The sequence below is a fragment of the Rhinopithecus bieti genome, unplaced genomic scaffold (assembly GCF_001698545.2).
Source record: "Rhinopithecus bieti isolate Rb0 unplaced genomic scaffold, ASM169854v2 scaffold_63305, whole genome shotgun sequence".
In the NCBI taxonomy this organism is placed as follows: domain Eukaryota; kingdom Metazoa; phylum Chordata; class Mammalia; order Primates; family Cercopithecidae; genus Rhinopithecus; species Rhinopithecus bieti.
In genome coordinates, this window is record NW_016823906.1 from 218620 (window position 1) to 237961 (window position 19342).

The 19342-nt window shown below is 39.1% G+C and overlaps 1 protein-coding gene across 2 annotated transcripts in view; it reads right to left on the bottom strand.

The window, feature by feature from the left end:
• Window positions 1-19342, bottom strand: part of ULK2 (unc-51 like autophagy activating kinase 2) — a 55579-nt gene that overhangs the window by 23694 nt on the left and 12543 nt on the right. For both annotated transcript variants that reach the window (XM_017861977.1, XM_017861976.1), the window contains 7 exons: window positions 16010-16070; window positions 10363-10500; window positions 7416-7561; window positions 5112-5192; window positions 3036-3322; window positions 1745-1932; window positions 1270-1373 (listed from right to left, as the gene is read on the bottom strand). In XM_017861977.1, coding sequence (XP_017717466.1) covers window positions 1270-1373; window positions 1745-1932; window positions 3036-3322; window positions 5112-5192; window positions 7416-7561; window positions 10363-10500; window positions 16010-16065 — 1000 coding nt within the window. In that variant the 5' untranslated portion in view covers window positions 16066-16070. The remainder of the gene's footprint in view (window positions 1-1269; window positions 1374-1744; window positions 1933-3035; window positions 3323-5111; window positions 5193-7415; window positions 7562-10362; window positions 10501-16009; window positions 16071-19342) is intronic.

A 19342-nucleotide genomic window follows, 5' to 3' on the forward strand; every position in this document is an offset into this window, starting at 1 on the left:
ACAAAGAATGCCTTTGATGGGCTCATCAGTAGACTGGACTTTGCCAAGGAAAGAATCAGTGAGATTAAAGATATGTCAATATCTTTCTGAAACTTCCTCAACCAAAAAGCAAAGAGAAAGAAGAATGAAAAGAAGAAGAAGAAGAAAAAAGAACAGACTAAGAACAATGGAGCCAGTGCCCGGCTAGCTCAGTCAGCAGAGCATGAGACTCTTAAGAACAATGGGCTAACTCTAAGAGTGGAACATATACTTAATGGGAATACCAGAAGAATGAGAGAGAAAAGCAGAAGAAACATTCAAAGCAGTAATAATGGCTGAAAAACTTCCAAAATTAATGACAGAATCAAACCACAGACCTAGGAAACAGAAAACACCAAGCAGAATGAATATGAAAAAATCTGCATCTAAGCATATCATATTCAAACTTCAGAGAATCAAAGACAAAGAGAAAATTCTGAAATAAGCCAAAGACAAAAACACACCTCACCTATAGAGAAGAAGGGTAAGAATTATATCAGACTTCTCTTTGGAAACTGAAGGGAAGAAGAGAGTACAGTGAAATATTAAATCCTACAGTATTCTCTTTGGTTTAGAAACCATGCTGGCTCAGATATTTCTTCCTTTGGATGCTAGTGGGGAAAATTAAAAAATCATAGAGAAAAAAAACAAGATTACAATAGTGATTCTCAAATTTGAGTGTCCACAATAATCACCTGGGAGTGTATTACATATATTGACTCCTAAAAACCCCCAGAAAATTTAAGCAAGCAAGTCTGGAATACGGAATTAAGAGTCTAGAACCTGCATTTTGTTTTTGTTTTTTGACACGCAGGCCAAGTAATCTAGATATGTATGGGTGGTTATGAACATACAGTCTCTGGAGCAACTCCGAAAGGTTCAGGGGTCTCAGTGACGTATGGGTCTTTACAAAATCCAGTTACTGTAAAGTAAATGCTCAGGAGTACATGTAGGTTTAGGCCAAACTTTGACCAGTATTATCCTACTGACAAAAAAAAAATAATCTTTGTCAGAACTCCTTCTATTAATAACTCACAGGCTGCTGCTCATCAAGATACTGAATAAGCTCCTGCTGTGAATGGGCTACTGAGAAGGAAGATGAGAGGATAGGTATGACATCCAGAACTGTAAAATAATACATTTGTGTTGTTTTATGCCACCAAGCACGTGGTGATTTGTTACAACAGCAGTAAGAAACTAATACATATGCTAGCAAATTATGTGCCTAAAAAGAAACTTCATTTTTCTTACCTATATCCATTGGTCGTTCTGTATTTAAACTGTCTGTGCTGCCCTGATGTCCACCTATAGGAGTCTTTCCTTGTTGATCTGATAACCTCCCAGTACTGACAGATCTAAAAAGAATGGTGATGTTTTTAATAAAGGAAAACTACACTTTTTAAAACTAGAAGGGTTAATAGGAAGTTAGAGAATGAGGAAACAAGAAATAGATACCAAACAATTCAGGGTAGAGATAAACTTCAATAATAAAAATAAAGGACAGAAATAGAATATTCAAGAAGTTCAGGAAGAACTATGTACTTACACAGTTACAGGAAGCATCTATGGTTTTCAGAGATTCTAAATGTATGCAGTACATATCAATAACCATATGGCATAAATCACCTGCTATACTAATGTAGTCTTGCTGCTTTTATAATAGAAATCTATTTGTTTTACTATTACAGTTTTCATGTTTAAGGCTAGAATGGAAACAGTCTTTTACCTGCCAAACACTGCCTTGCTCTGCTGCTCAGCCCGCTGCCTCTCACTTCCTTGTACTAAGAGGCAATGGGCACATTCCCGTGGCTCATTCCCATCTTTGGATTGTTCTTCAGCAGGCCCATGATGAGTAACCAAGGCTAACAGGTTGGAAGATGCTTGCGTTTTAGGGATTTTGAAAGGAGCTGTGGTCTAAAGAGATATATATGTAAACTAGTTAATATGATGCATCAACTATTCAGTAATGGCAGGTTTGTGTGACCCAGTAGTCAAAAGTATTGGTCAGGGTGGTGGGAAAAATTGTAGAAAGATGCAAACCTTCTTGGAAGGCCGAGAGGTTTTACAAAAGCTAGGATTTGGCTGAAGGCAGCCAGCTTCTCTTATCCGGTGCCTGACAGGTTAGGTTAGCTAACAAGGGGATGAAAAAAAACTGATCTAGATAAGTTAGTTTACTTAGGCCTTGGAACCTGGCCTTTAATCATCTACACGCAATTACCCACAAGTATGTTGACTCAAGGCCTTTGTCATTAAATCTGTACTAAATAAATGCCTGCAGCACTAGCATGTCAGAGCCATGGCGGCTACAACTCTTTCTGTGAACGGCCCGGTCCCCTAGCCCACTCCTTCACTGGATGTCTGTGTTGGAGTGCATTTTTTCATCCACTGCTTCGTCAGGGTCTGCAAGTCAGACCTGGCAGGAGTATGGACTCTGGCATCAGTCAAACCCAGATTCAAACACTGGCAGCTCTATTTACAGCTTGAGTGACCTTGCACAGTTCATTTAAACTCTCTCAGCCTCAATTTCCTTTTATCAGGATTAAATGGGATCATACACAAAAAGAATTCTGCAAGTGAAGTACTTACATTGCATCTGGCACATAGAAAGTGTTCATTATATTATAGCTATTATTTGCCAGGAGCAGTGGCTCACACCTGTACTTCTAGCATTTTGGGAGACTGAGGCAGGCGGATTACTTGAGACCAGGAGTTCAAGACCAGACTGGCCAACATGGTGAAACCCCATCTCTACTAAAAATGCAAAAAAAATTAGCTGGGCAAGGTGGCACATGCCTGTAATCCCAGCTACTCAGGAGGTTGAGGTACCAGAATGGTTTGAACCTGGGAAGCAGAGGTTGTAGTGAGCTGAGCTTGCACCACTGTACTCCAGCCTGGACAACAAAGCAAGACTCTGTTTCAAAAAATGAAATAAATAAATTATAGCTCTTCTCATAATGAATCCTTTCCATAAAGTACTATACTAGTTCCTAACCTACAAAAGGGTTTAATAAACACACCTTAGTAGGAGAGCCAATGATTGTTGGCAAAGGAGTTTTAAAGAACCAGTCAGAACTCCGTGGAGAGGACCCCAAGTGCTTGGTGGGAGAAGTTCCAAGGCTGCCAGGCCGGCTGGGCTGAGGTGAGTAGCTGTACCCAGCCCCAGCATGGGTTGGGCACACGGGGTCGGAGTGCTGTTTTCTGAGCTTCTGCTTGTTCTGATAGATGTCAGTGAGGGTGGGGGCGCTCTGCAGTCTAGCACCCAATAAGAGGGACTGTGGTGACTGAGCTTGTGGCACTGGAGAACCTAACAAGAAAACAAATGTAACGTTAACCCAAAGTGAAGAAGTGCAGTGTAAAAATGTAAAATTAAGAAAACAACTTTTAAAATGAGAATTCTGATAAATATCTTATTTTTCATAAGACATTCTAAAAGTGATTTACTTGGCAAGAGACTATTTTTCTGCCATCCTTTGCAAAACAAATCCATTGTTCATATTCTCAGGAGACAGATTTTAATGATTATGGGTTACTCGCTGTTTTTAATCAGTAGCTAGTAAATAACTCAGATTAATGCAAGGTGTGATTAGCACCAAAGAGAGCAATATCGTTAGTGATTAAAGTTAATGAATACAACAAAAACCTACATTGAACAGGATGATTTTTACTCTATATGATTACATACCTTGGTAAATCTATGTAATTATTCTCTTTTCTCACACAGCAACTAAAAGAAAACTCAAACTAACCCAAAATAACTCCTTATTCAAAAAAAAACAAAATAAACAAATATAATGTGTAGGAAAGAAGATCATAAGATAACAGACCTTTCCCAGATTTTACTTTGTGTAAAAATAACAAGCATGTGGATTTTCTGTACTTTGTCCATTAAATTACACACTAAAAACCGAAAGCATCCATACTCTCACAAAGAAAACACTTGCCTGCAGATATCCTTGCCTCTCAGGGGAAACCAAATCAAGAGTCTAGGAGATAAGGCCCCCTTTTCCCCCCTACAAACCTTGTTGTTGCCAACCCAAGGTCCACTAATCCTTGACTCCAGTTACACACTCTTTGGAGTTTCTTAGAAGCCAAACTATCAAGAATTAACATTAAGAGCATGCAAATATTCTTAGTGACCTAACCATCATTATTCTAAAAACAGAAACCAACAAAAGCTTTGCTGTTGACCACTCCTGGCTTCACCTCATTCCAAACTTGATATTTAATTTTACTGCGCTTTATAAAAATAAATTCGTGTTAAAATCTTATGGTCTGACTAAAGTTATTTAAGCTTCGTTAAAGAGTGCTTTTCTAAGTAACACAGGAGTCCTCTAACTGGTCAACTCCTCAAATATCCATACAATAGAATTTAACTTATAAAGCTGCGATTCACACATATATTTTCAGGCATATACATATAATAAAAAAAAACTATATTATTTTATCTGATGCTGACTCATGGCTCTTACCAAAAACAGTATTAATCATTCCGAAACGGTGGTTCACACCTGTAATTCTAGCACTTTGGGAGGCCAAGGCAGGAGGATCACAAGGTCAGGAGTTCAAGTCTAGCCTGGCCAATATGGTGAAACCCCATCTCTACTAAAAATACAAAAGTTAGCCGGGCATGGTGGCGCTCGCCTGTAGTCCCAGCTACTTGGGAGGTTGAGGTAGAATAATCGCTTGAACCCAGGAGGCAGAGGTTGCAGTGAGCCAAGATCATGACACTGCATTCCAGTCTAGGCGACAGAGCGAGACTCCAATTAAAAAAAAAAAAAGGTATTAATCAATAGTATTAAAGTAATGAAATTTCACTTCGTAAATAATTTTCATTATCTATGTGAAAATAACCAAAACTTAGCCAAATTATTTAATTCCTAAGACTCACTTTCATTAAGGAATCTCATATTCAAAAGGAGGTATTAGATTAGCTTTATGATATGTTAAACCACATTAGACCAAGATTCTAAAAATCAGGATGGCAGAGGAGATAATTCACATCAATTCTGTTCTTTGATAAGACTAGAAAAACACAGCTCAAATCCATTTATAATACAATTCAAATTATTAATAAACCAAATACATTCTCCTACCTGAGGAGTTTCTACTCCTGGAGTCATGGCCCTGAGGATGCCCACAGCAGCACTGACTAAACTGCTCAGGAATGGTACCAACTACATAAAAAAAAAAAAAAAAAAAAAAAAAAAACAAAACCAGATGGGGAAAGGAAGAAAAATATCCCAAACCAATAAAAGACAGCAACAGGCAACACATGCACAAATTACACAGTAAATTACTGGTTAGAAAATTTTAAGGAACAAAGGTTTGGTTCAACTAACATTTACCAGAGGACCAATCTGCTGGGCGCTGCACACTAGGATAAAAAGTATCGTATAATCTGCCTTGAAACAAGAACATTAGGGGAAGAAAAGCCACATAAACAAACAAATGCTCCTAACAAGTATGTCCATAAGACAGATAAGTACAAAGAGTTTGTACAAAGTGTCCGGGCTTGGGGAACTGCAGGGCACGGCTAACAGACAGCCCCAGCTGCAGTCCCTCTGGTCTACCACACTGGTGCCAAGGCTAGGCTTCCCCCAGGAGCTGTTCCCAGCCAGTGACTGCACATGGTGGGGCACTAATTCAGGCTTGTTGAAGCAGGTCAGGGAATTCCTCTAACAAGACAATCCAGTGCTTGGGGCTACTCCTTCAGTCTGGCTGAAACCTTCTTAGACCTACATCACAGTCTGAGACTCTTCCTGGCCAGCTCTTCCTCCTTCCTGCCCTCCTTTTCCAGGTGTTGGACCTATGTTTGGTCTGAGGGCCCTCCCTGCTTCCTCCTGCTCCTCCCCTTCATTCTTCACAGGAGTTTCCCCAAGTCACTCTCTTGTATATCTAGTATGTTCTATGCATCCATTTCTCTGAGAACTAAAACTAACATAGAGAGAGAGTTAGAGAAGGCTTCAGGGGAGTTTAAGCAGATGACAAACATATGTCTACAAAGATCAGGCAGCAGGCAGAGATCAGATCCTTAGGGAAGAGCTTTATTCTTGTGTGCAAGAATGAGATTTGGACCTTGTCTTTGGAGACCCTGAAGTACCTCAGGGGCTGCTGCATGGGTGAGAAAGGGCCAAAATTTTATTCAAAGATTTTTCGTCTAAAAACAGCTTTGAAACCATTGCAACAGGTAATGTGGCAATTTAAACTTTTTTCCTTTTTTAACACTATCATTGTGTGTTTTGTCTTGTTTTAAATAGGGCTCCTGAGGAAAGCCCTTCTCTTTCTGTCTCTTCAGATTTCTTCCTGTTCCATCTTAGTCTTACTTCAGCAGTTCTGACTGAAGGTGGGGTCCTCGCCTGGAAGTACTTTTTTTGCAGTTTTGAGATCTGCCACCCCTGGGCCCTGTGTGCACCACCTGTTCTTCCCACCACCTCAATGCCGCCTCTCATACAGCTGCTGTAGTCTCAGTGGCTTTGGCTCTCTTACACATATTTCTGGAGTTTGAGCTTTTATTTCTGTCTCTTGGTTTCACTGAAGATATGGTATACGGTTTGTTTCTCCTTTTGGTAGGGTTTTTGTTGTTGCTGGTGTTGTTTGTATTGGCATTCTCCTTATTACAGTACCAGGAGAAGTGGGAAGATCTGTAACGAAGCTGCCACCACATGCCTACTGGAACTGGAAGGTTTCTGGTAATTGTGACCCAGAGCTGCTATACAGTAATCCTTATAAGTATGAGTGATAAATAGAAAAGGCATTTTATGCACTTCAACCTAGGGTTTCTGACTTTGCATTCAGATTCAGAGCCCAATCCCAAAGGAGATGCTTTTTATACATAAGTTACATTTATATTATTGTATTTTCAGTAGAGATCCTAACACTTTTATACAGAGATTCTCAAAAAGAAGTTGGGGCCGGATGCAGTGGCTCACACCTATAACCCCCGCACTTTGGAAGGCCAAGGCGAGTGGATCGCTTGAGCCCAGGAGCTCGAGACCAGCCTGGGTAACATAATGAAACTTTGCCTCTATAAAAATAAAAAAATAAAAATAATTAGCTGGGTGTGGTGGCATGCGCCTGTAGTTCCAGCTACTTGGGAGGGTGAGGTGGAAAGCTCCTTTGGACCCAGGAGGCAGAGGCTGCAGTGAGCCGAGATCATGCCCCTGCACTCCAGCCTGGGCAACAGAGTGAGACCTTGTCTCAAATAAAGAAAGAAAAAGAAAAAGAAAAAAAGAAAAGAGGGAGTTGGGATTGGGGTAAAGATGGAAGGATGGGGTATGGCCTCCAATCAGCTGAGAATCACCGCCATCATGAGCCAACGTTCCTAAAGAGAATGTGTAACGTCAGATTTATTACAGTGAAAAAAAGGTTGAAAACAACTGTTTTTAAACTCTCCTTACCCAAAGGGGAAGGTGAGTAAGGCCTAGAAGACCCAGTGGAGAGCCTTCGTCCAACTGTCTGTGCTGTGTCTGCTGGCACCGGGGAGCATGATCCCAGCCGGAGGAAGCCCATGGGGCTGGTGTTGGACCTTCGCACCACTGCAGATCTGAAAAGTAAATTATTCCTTTTATAAAAGGTTCTAGAACTCTCTCTTTATTCCTGCATTTTGTGAAACTTCCTAACAATATGCCATGGCGTAGTTTTCAGAAATATGTAATATAGTCACGTGGAACAATTATAAGATCCATAAAAGAGTGAGGTCTCCCTCTCATTTTCTATTTCTATTTGCCTAATTCCCAACACTTCCCCAATTCTATTCAAAAGGTTACCATGATTCTTAGTTTCTAGTGTATTCTTCCAGAGTTCCTTAATGCATACACAAAACAAACTAAATTTATACTCTTATTTTCACCATGTTTTAACACCAAAGGTGATATATTACATACCAACCATTTGGAATCTTTTTGGTCTTAGGTCCTCTTTATACTCTTAAAAATTACTGAAGACCTCAGAGAGTTCTGTTTATGTAACTTTTATCTATTGATATTTACTGTATTCAAAATTAAGCTGAGAAATTTTAAGAATTATTAACTCATTAATAAGCTTATTCCATGTAATATAAGATTATGAAAAATAAGCATATTTTCCAAAACAAAATAAATTAGTGAGAAGCATGGCATTATTTTACACATTTTTATAAATTTCTAATGGCTCACAGAAGACATTTGGATTCTCAATTGCTTCTGCACTCAATCTGTTGTAAGACACGTTATTTTGAGTAAAGTATATAAGGAGGATCCAGCCTTCCACAGATGTGTAACTGTGAAAGGAAGGAATATTTTCGTAGCCTTTTCAGGTTAACTGTGACATGCTTCTTTGATACTACACCAAAATTCAGCAAGTGGTTGTTGCTAAAAGGTTGACTGCAACGTGGATCTGAAACCAGATTAATGAACTCATACTCCATTATGCGAGACTCCATTCTTTTGCAAAGAATCTTGCACTTTGAATGAAACTTTTACCTGTGCATGATTTTTTTTAACCATTTAGTAATTTGGAAAACATTGGTTCACTGAGTTATGCAGATAATTCCAATATTGATACATTAAACAATATCAAAAAGTAATATTCATAACAAAATATCACCCTCAATTTTAAAAGAAACACCTGTCAAGGTTTAACAGAAGCTGTCAAACTTGTATTGACCACTGAATTTCTCCAACATTCTAATTTTTGCTTAAAAGCTCAAGTTTTATCATTGACATTTATCATCGCTTGTATTCTTCAAAGTGGACTTACCATTTTTGACAAAATGGCTGCTTGATACCCATAACCATCGTTTGTCAGCCATTTTTTAAAGTAAAAAAGGTACTCTATGACAAAGTAGCTAGTTCAACTTGGAACTAGAACAATCATACCAGTGCTTTTCCTGAGAAAACTACTCTAATATGCGGCAAAAGTACTTTATGTGTACATCCTACTCAAGGATTGAGATTTTCAAAGAAATATATTAATTTTTACTGCCTCATTAAGGACATTCCTTTGTACCGCAAGTGTGTGGTGGAGAAGAATACAAAGACTAATAGCACTGTTTGGGTACCACCACCCTGATTCAGGCAAAGGTTCCAATAGCTTTATCCATCTTTGCTTTTTGTACTATCAGTGCATGTATCGATGCAATGAAAAAAGCAAATAATGTCCTAATTTGTATTATGAAAATAGTTTTGATCTCATGGACCCTCTGAAGGGATCCACAGAATAAACTTTGAGAACCACTGCATAATATACTGTTAATCACTTCACTTTTTTCATTTTATATTATAACTTGGAAATCTTTCCACTTTGGCACAGAGGGAGCTCCTTCACTCTTTGTGGAATGGAAGGTGTGTAATATTCCATTATCAGAGATGGATCATAATAAATTAGTTCATTACTGGCGGCCATTTGGCTTCTTTTTCATCCTTTGGTATCGTAACAGTTAACAACTTTGTGTAAATGCAATTTCATACACAGGAGAGGCCTGTATATGTAGAGTATGTCCATGACTATACATATATGTAGAATTAGTTACCAGAAGTCAAAGTGCTATTTCCTCCCTTCACTCTATCAAATTCTCTGAGATTTAGTACTCTCTGAGGATACTGTGGGTCACAGTGATTCTCGTTATATCAGAATCCCTGATTATATGCATACTTACGTCTGCCATGCTAAATCAAGTACCATTCTTCTATCCCCTTCTGTTTTCCAGAAATTTACTGAACTCTCTCTCTCACTGAATAGAATAAGAATAATCTATGCTTGGCCAGGCATGGTGGCTCACACCTGTAATCCCAGCACTTTGGGAGGCTGAGATGGGAGGATCGCTTGAGGCCATGAGTTCAAGACCAGCCTGGTCAACGTAGTGAGACCCCATCTCTAAAGCACAAAAAAAAAAAGGAAAAGAAAAGAAAAAAAAAAAGAATAATCTATTCTTATTTCATGTGTTTGTGTGGACTTGTACCTTTGTCATTCCTTTAATATGATCTTAGTAAGGTCTCAGGATTGGGGAAAAAGTAAACAATACATAAATAATCTGCTACAACTGGTGAGATTTCATTTTTTTAATAAGTTCTTCCTCAATTCTTAAAACTAATTATACTTTATAAGTATATGTATCTATACACATGTATACCTAACATATATAAATAAAATATATATATACATATCATACTATATTATCAAGTTAAACTTAAATATCATTTAAATTATCAATTATAAAACTTTTTTATTCAATTTTATGCATTTCCAGTATACACACATGTAAGAGACTAACTATGCCATGGAAACTAACAGATCTTCCAATAACAATAAATTTTTTTTTTAAAGAAGAAGAAAAATAATTAAGCAAGAAAAAAGTTACTAACTTACCTTGGAGAACCATGTACATTTGTGCCTGAGCTGGCAGTAGATGTAAGATTCTGCTCTATGCGCTGATAATTCCTTATTTGAGTAGGTACTGGAATTGGTGCTGTTTCACTGTGAGGTGACACAGTAGGCTGATACTGCCTGCAATCACAGTTTATTGAAAAAGGAAAGAAACAGTGGTAGGACTGTTTTTCTTTCATTTGACCCATTAGTTACATTTAGAGAAAATTCTAGAAAGAGCCAAATGGTCACTCCACTACCTTAATAAGAAATGATCTTGTTAAAAAAATATATAAAGTCAAAAAACTCACATTTATTATCTAAAAAACTCCTGGCATTCATATGCATATTGAGGACTAAGAATTACAACAACCTGAAAAAAAGTTCCTTTACAACAACAGGAAAAGTCCACAGGTCAGCAAAACTCTCATCCACTCACATTCTGCTATTCATTACTATGTGAGAGAAAAAATAGGAAAATATGCTGGGGAAAAGAACAGGAAGTTCAATAGCAAAGATGACTGGAATGTTTGCAAAAGTCATGAATGCTGTAAGCATTCCCAAAGAGCTCTGACTTTATGAAGAAGGAGAATACATTGCGCAAATTTTCAAAGCATGCAACTCATCTGACGTCCACATTTTGTAGTGTCAGTCTTTGGTTTCTTTAATAACCTCTTTCCTCACTTTTCATAAATTCAGAAATAGAATGTCCTTGTATCACTTTCAATTCACTTTACAATATATCCTAAAACATATCAGAGATAACACTGGGCCCTAAGAGAGATGACTTATTTCAAAGTAAAAAGAAATATAAAACACTTCTGTAGTGGAGATGTTAGCTGCTTTCCCAATATCCATTCAGCCTTTATGTCTTACTAAAAAATAACTTAAATTTTATTAGTAGCAATAATATGCCCAATTAATTGTAGCATATCCCAGACTCCCTTGCAGCCAAGGATAGCCATATGTCTTTCTTGGTCAGTGAGATATAAACAGAAGTCTTCTACTCATTCTTCCTGCTCAAAACGTGAGCATACTTGCTGGAGCTTCAGCAGGTACCTTTGAACCACAAAAAAAAGGGCAAAAGACCTGAAGACATATAACTTCCTTGAACCACAGAAACCAAGGAAACACCTATTTATCGTGACTTTTTTCATGTGAGAAAACCTTTAGCATTCAACCACACTACAGTTAGGACCCTGTGGTTTACAGCCGAGTGGAATTCCTAATGATACACCATTTAGTGTGCTTCTATGAGCTCTCTCTACACATTTTTATTTAGGTATTTCCATTTAGTATCTTTAAATACAATAATGAATTTTTTAATATCTATACATCTGATTCTTCAGTTTATCTGCATCCTAAAAACAAATGAAAGCCCAAAAACACAAACCCTCTACTATCACTAAAACAGCTTAACAGTACTTCACTAATCAGCTCTGGTGTCTGCAAGCCAGTGCACTCACAGGTCTGACAACCCAAGTTCCTTAAGAACAACACAGCCATCAAATATCAGAATGTGAATGAATAAAGGCCATTTTTCTATTGTTTCAATTTAGTAAGTAAACAGTGTTTTTGAAGCATTCATTCCCTGCTGAAGCACATCAGGGAATTTTTTTTTTAAATACACATTACCAAGCTCTAAAATTTTTCCTGTACTGGTTAATCTCCAAAGGGAAGAAGCTAAATAAAGATACCCAAAGAAGTAAACTTAGCAACCTCATAATTCTAAGCACCTCTCTCAGGTAATCTCAGCTGGCTTCTCTAACACCTCTGGTTCCGCCCACCACCAGCATGAGGACATGAACAACCATGGACCGTGTTCTGCAAATGTTATCTCAGATAGTCTCTGGACAGGACCTGCAAGCAGACTTGCTCAGAGTTTAGAAAGTCTTCCCTGGACAAATTCCAGACCTCCAGCTAGGTAAGACAACTGCAGCCATTTTCCTGTACAACTTAGTATTAACACCAATATTTAACCATCACTCAACTCCCTGAGTCCAAGGTAAGGAGAGGGAAAGTCTATGTATGTCCTGAGTCTCCAGCACATCTTCCTCACCTCCACTAGGGCCTGCAATTCACAACATTCTCTGTGTGGAACGTCATCTGGGACCCATATGAAATACTTGAAAGATGAGGCAGCCTGGCCACATGGTGGCACAATCACGTTATTCTACTTGTGCTGAGAGGAAAGCACAAATGCAAAAGGACAAATAAACACTAGGTGATAGCATGATAACTTCCTCAAATTCATAATCTTCACATCAGGAGATCCCTAGTTGCGTCTCTGTTTCAGAAGACTCCATGAGTAAATCCTGAAAGGCTGATAAGTAATCAGGAAAGTAAGGGTTCAGCTGGAAGTAATACCAAGGGACACAGGGAAAGAAGGAAGGATCTATGCATATAAGAGCTTCTGTGAAACACAATCTAGCACACTAATGCTAAGCCACAGCTGTGAGCTCACACTTATGGGGCTGTGTAAGCGATGGGGAGCCAAGTGGAGATAACCTGCTCATTACCCAGAGGCCAAAGCAGCATCAGAAAAGGGCCTAGTCAGGCACACAGCTTGCAAGGTTCCAGTGAGAAAGGGGTTACTTCATGTAAAGGGAAGCAATCAGAAAGTTAGAAATCCACTCAGATGGTACACTCGAATGCACCATGGGCTGTGTACGCAGCTGGCCTCCATCAATGTCTGGCAACAACCAGTTTTCAGAATTCTGATATCCTAATTCCCATGGCTGTGCCTATTTTTTGTCTGGATGCGCAAGGAATAGATATTCCCTACATGTACTGAAAACTGCCGTGTAGCTAATGGAGGCACTGTTACTAGGAAGTGCTGCTTTAGAGAAAAATGCTATCACTGGCAAAGGAAAGTTCAAGAATTAGACCATAGGAAGAGAAGCCAAAAAGGAGCCAAAGATGACTCAAGAAGAAAAAAAGGCAGCAAATCAAAAGAAGTGAAAATCTGGCAATATACAATTCCCGTATTTGAATTCCCATATCCTCAAAGAAAGGAAAGAAACAAGTTTGTACAAGATTTACTTATCCCCATGGCTCCCAAACTGTGCACTGAGGGACCCCAAGGTACCGGTGCTACTCAAGGGGTGCCTTAGAGTACATCAAATTGTTTAAAGTTTGGGAGGCCGAGGCAGGTGGATCACGAGGTCAGGAGTTCAAGACAGGCCTGACCAACATGGCGAAACGCCGTCTCTACTAAAAATACAAAAAATTAGCCAGTCGTGGTGGCGGGCACCTGTAATCCCAGCTACCCTGGAGGCTGACGCAGGAGACTTGTTTGAACCTGGGAGGCGGAGGCTGCAGTGAGCTGAAATTGCACCACTGCACTCCAGCCTGAGCAAACAAGAGCGAAACTCCGTCTCAAAAAAAAAAAAAAAAAAAAGATACTCTTGCATATACAGTGAAATGAAATGATCTCAAACAAGAATGCTAAAACCACACAATGGGACAGGGACAGTCTCTTCAGCAAATAGTGCTGGGAAAACTGGATATCCACATGCAAAAGAGTAAAGCTGGAATCTTATCATACACCATATACAAAAATTAACTCAAAGGGGATTAAAGGCCTGAACATTATACCCAAAACTATAAAGCTCCTAGAAGAAAACATAGAGGAAAAACTGAATGGCATTAAGAGTAGGCAATGATTTCTTGAATATGATGCCAAAAGCACAGGCAACAAAACAAAAAATAGACAAATATGACCTCCTCAAACTTAAAAAAACTTTCATGTATCAAAGGACACAAAGAGTCAAAAGACAACCAACAGAATGGGAATAAACGCAAATCATACCTGACAAGAGGCTAACATCCAAAATATAGAGAGAACTCTTAAAACCCAACAACAAAAACCCAAATAACTCAGTTTAAAAATGGGCAAAGATCTTGACTGGACATTTCTCCAAAGATGACATACAAATGGCTAAGAAGTATAAGAAAAGATGCTCAACATCACTGATCATTAGAGAAGTGCAAATCAAAATCACAATGAGGTATCACCTCACGCTCATTAATTAGGATGGCTACTATCAAAAAAACAGAAAATAACAAATGCTGGTGAGAATGTGGAGAAACGGGAACCCCTGTGCACTGTTGGTGGGATTGTAAAATGGCACAACTGCTATGGAAAATTTAGCCAATTCCTTAAAAAATTAAACACAAAATTACCATATGAGCCAGCAATCTCACTTCTCGGTACATATCCAAAGGTACTGAAAGCAGGATCTTAAGGAGATACTTACACACTCATGTTCGTAACAGCATGCACAATAGCAAAGAGGTTGAAGTAACCCAAATGTTCATCAATGGATGAATGGAGAGACAAAATGCAACATATACACACCATGGAATATAATTCGGCTATAAAAAGGGAAGAGGCCTGTCACATGCCACAACATGGATGAACCTTACAGTCATTATGCTAAGTGAAATAAGCCAAGTCACAAAAAAGACAAATGCTATATGGTTTCACTTACATGAGGTATCTAAAGTAGTCAAATTCATAGAAACAGAGAGCAGAATGTGGTTATTATCAGGGACTTGAGGGGAAGGGGAAATGGGGAGGTAATGTTTAATGAGTATAGAGTTTCAGATTTGCAAAACGAAGAAGTCCTAGAAATTGGTTGCATAACAATATGAACATATTTAACACTAATGAACTATAAACGTTAAAATGGCTGAAATAGTACATTTTATGTGTTTTTTATCACAATTAAAATTTCAGGCCGGGCACAGTGGTTCACACCTGTAATCCCAGCACCTTGGGAGGCGGAGGCGGGCGGATTACCTGAGGTCAGGAGTTCCAGACCAGCCTGGCCAACATGGTGAAACCCCATCTCTACTAAAGATACGAAAAATTAGCCGGGCATGGTGGTGCATACCTGTAATTCCATCTACTCAGGAGGCTGAAGCAGAAGAATCACTTTAACCTGGGAGGTAGAGGTTTCAGTGAGCTGAGATCCCGCCACTGCACTCCAGCCTGGATGACAGGACGAGACTCCGTCTCAAAAAAAAAAAAAAAAAAAAAAAAAATTAGCAGGGCGTGGTGGCACATGCCTATAATCCCAGCTACTCAGGAGGCTGAGACAGGAGAATCGCTTGAACCCAGGAGGTGGAGGTTGTAGTGAGCCAATATCCCACCAATGCACTCCAGCCTGGGCCACAGAGCAAGACTCTATCTCAAAGAAAAAAATAACTAAATAAAATTTCAAGAAAAGAAATAATGAGGCTGGGTGCGGTGGCTCACACCTGTAATCCCAACACTTTGGGAGGCTGAGGCGGGTGGATCATGAGGTCAGGAGATCGAGACCATCCTGGCTAACACAGTGAAACCCTGTCTCTATTAAAAATACAAAAAATTAGCTGGGCGTGGTGGCAGGCTGCCTACAGTCCCAGCTACTCGGGAGGCTGAGGCAGGAGAATAGCGTGAACCCGGAGGCGGCACTTGCAGTGAGCCGAGATCGCACCACTGCATTCCAGTCTGGGCGACAGAGCCAGACTCCGTCTCCAAAAAAAAAGAAGAAATAATGGACTATAAAACAAAATAAACCTTAAATCAAGAACACTAAGTTCTATAACCTTACAAAAATAAAATATAAAAAATATTTTAATAAGATAATGTAAATATACATACCCTCCACACACCAAGAACTCATTTGAAGCACGCCTGCCAGCAGTCCCCATTGGCATATCATCTAAAGGAGAAAAAAGTACAATCAGTTCCTGTTATACCATCTGCTTAAAAAAACACAAATTTGTTCCAACATGATTATTAGGATTTCATGCACAATGCAAAATTACCATTGGCTTATGTTATGATTTCATCTATAAGAAATAATAGATAACCTCAGAAAACTACACCTAGCTGAAGACATAGGCTGCAACTCTTTGGATGCCCACTTCTATAAGCAAATTTGAGGTCTTCTTCAAAATAAAATGCCATATTTATTGCAGTGTTTACATATTTCTTCACCATTAAACATGCAAAAACTGTGCTACTGTTTTTATCAGGTTCCATTTTCTGTGTCAATGACAAAGGTTCTGAGAGTTGTGCCCTTAATACCATTTTGCACATAAGTTTATTGCAAAATTTTGCAAAGAACATGTATATAACATAATAGAAGAACTAACCATAAAACAAAGTCTAGTTCAATAAAATGTCGGATTACCCCATCCTCCTGCATAACACTCTCTCAGGTCTTGCATGGGTTGTTGAACAACATGTCATGGAAGGCCAGATGTGGTAGCTCACGCCTGGAATCCCATCATTTAGAGAGGCAGAGGCGGGAGAATAGCTTGAGCCCAGGAGTTTGAGACCTGCCTGGGCAACACAGCAAGACCCCATTCTCAAAAAAAAAAAAAACACAATAATGTCAGGTAGCAATAAGCATTATAAAGGAAAATAAATCAGGGTAAAGGGACAAAGAGTAGCAGGGCAAAGGGGAAGTCCATTTTTATTTAAAGACAATGAATACTTGCCTATAGGAGAATTTAGAAAACAGGGAGAGGAGGCAGGGATAGAAGCTAGACTTCACTAAGTGTATTTTCTTTCATAGCTTTGAGTTTGAAACCATACATAATTTTCAAACGAAATTAAATCAAAAGAAAATAAAATCCCTAAAAATCAAAAGTAAAAGAATCTAATCATGTAGCAACCTGATAGCTTAATCACGAGAGGGAAATTATTTCAAGTAACTTTTTTTTTAATTTATGTATTTTTGAGACAGAGAGGAGCATGATCTCGGCTCACTGCAACCTCTGCCTCCAAGGTTCAAGCAATTCTCCTGCCTCAGTCTCCTAAGTAGCTGGGATTACAGGTGTGTGCCACCACACCCAGCTAATTTTTGTATTTTTAGTAGAGACGGGGTTTCCCCATGTTGGCTAGGCTGGTCTCGAACTCCTGACCTCAAGTGATCTGCCCACCTCGGCCTCCCAAAGTGCTGAGATTACAGACGTGAGCCACTGAACCCGGCCTCAAGTAACTTTGATACTCAATAATTTGATTGCATATACCCAACGGGATTATCCTAAGGACAAAAAAGATTCACAAAAAGATCTTAAATGGCTTTCAATGACCACATTTACAAAAAATTTTAAGTCAGGACCAGTAAATAATCATATTTTAAGTAATATTCATAGAGTTTTGATACCATATTGTAATTCTGAAACTATAGAGGCAACGGAAGGACAGAAAAGAGAAGAGCCTAAACTCACAAGGACAAAAAAAAACCAGAAAAGTCCACAGCCACCAAAATTTGGAAGGTATAAAGTTGATGGACAAGTAGTATTTGACTTAGTTGACCCAAGAAGATAGAACCTTAGACAGCTGGAAAGCCCAGAAGTAAACCAATTTACATCACAGAACTCCAAAATGCTGAGTAATCAGCAGTACCAGATACCTTTCAGAGTGGCACTGAAGGTAGGACTAAAAGCAGGATTGACTGAAAGTCTGTTTAGAAGCAGTCAGAATATAGTTCATCATAGTGTATCGTATTCAGGATTTTTGGTAAGTGAATAGATTACAGCTGCTCATGGAGCGGGCGTGGGTAACTAATGTGAGTTGATGAATACATTAATTTATTTCACCGTAGTAACCATTTTACTATAGACACATGCCCCTCAACCTAAGATGGTGTCACTTTTGAATAAACCCATTGTAGGTTGAAATTGTCCTGAGTCAAAACGCATTTAATACACCTAACCTACCTAACATCATGGCTAAGCCCAGCTACCTTAAACACGCTCAGAATATTTACACTTGCCTACAATTGGGCACACAAAGCCTGTTTTATAAAGTGTTGAGTATCTCCAGCATCAGCTGTTTACTCTGGTGATCGCGGGCTGACTAGGAGCTGCAGCTCACTGCTTCCACCCAGCATCACAAGAGAGTTCTGTACCGCATATTGCTAACACAGAAAAATATCAAAATTCAAAATTTGAGGGATGGTTTCTACTGAATGTAAATCATTTTCCTATTCACATAAAGTCAAAAAATTGTAAGCCATTTGTATATCTCATAATATCACGTTGCATAGCTTAAACATACATAATACAACATATTTTTTTTATACAGAATTCTTTTTAAAAGAAACAGTTAGGGGCCGGGCGCGGTGGCTCAAGCCTGTAATCCCAGCACTTTGGGAGGCCGAGACGGGCGGATCACGAGGTCAGGAGATCGAGACCATCCTGGCTAACACGGTGAAACCCCGTCTCTACTAAAAAATACAAAAAACTAGCCGGGCGAGGTGGCAGGCGCCTGTAGTCCCAGCTACTCGGGAGGCTGAGGCAGGAGAATGGTGTAAACCCGGGAGGCAGAGCTTGCAGTGAGCTGAGATCCGGCCACTGCACTCCAGCCCGGGCGACAGAGCGAGACTCCGTCTCAAAAAAAAAATAATAATAAAAATAAAAAAAAATAAACTGTTGCTAAAACCAAGACTAGTGAGTACACACATAAAAATTCTATTATGGGTGAGCAGTAGAGATGGATATACTTAGCAGTCAAGGCAGATGTGTGCTCCCGTTCTCAATTTAGCTCCACATCCCCCCAAACAACAAATGGTGGCATTTCAATATTTAGGCAGTGACTCTAAAATGTTATCTCTGAAGGNAAAAAAAAAAAAAAAAAGAAGCAGTTAGAATTTTATATCCTGTCCCCAACCTTATGCAGGTAGGCAATGCCCATCTCCCACTGTACATTCACACTTGGGACAGAGTAAAACAGAGGGTCTCTGGACTGCAGAACAGCAGGAAAAATTAAAGGCAAGGGTACTACACTGACAAAAGATTAGTGGAAAAGAGTTATTAAATGAAATTTTACACTGACTATTGAGAACTCCATACTTCTTCTCCCATTTTGCGAATCCAGATAGGTTCTCTTTAGGCAAAACATTGGATGAGTCTTTTGGGGGATCTGAGTAGCCCTCCAAAAGGGAAATAGTCCCAAGAACTGCCCTCACCATATCATTCA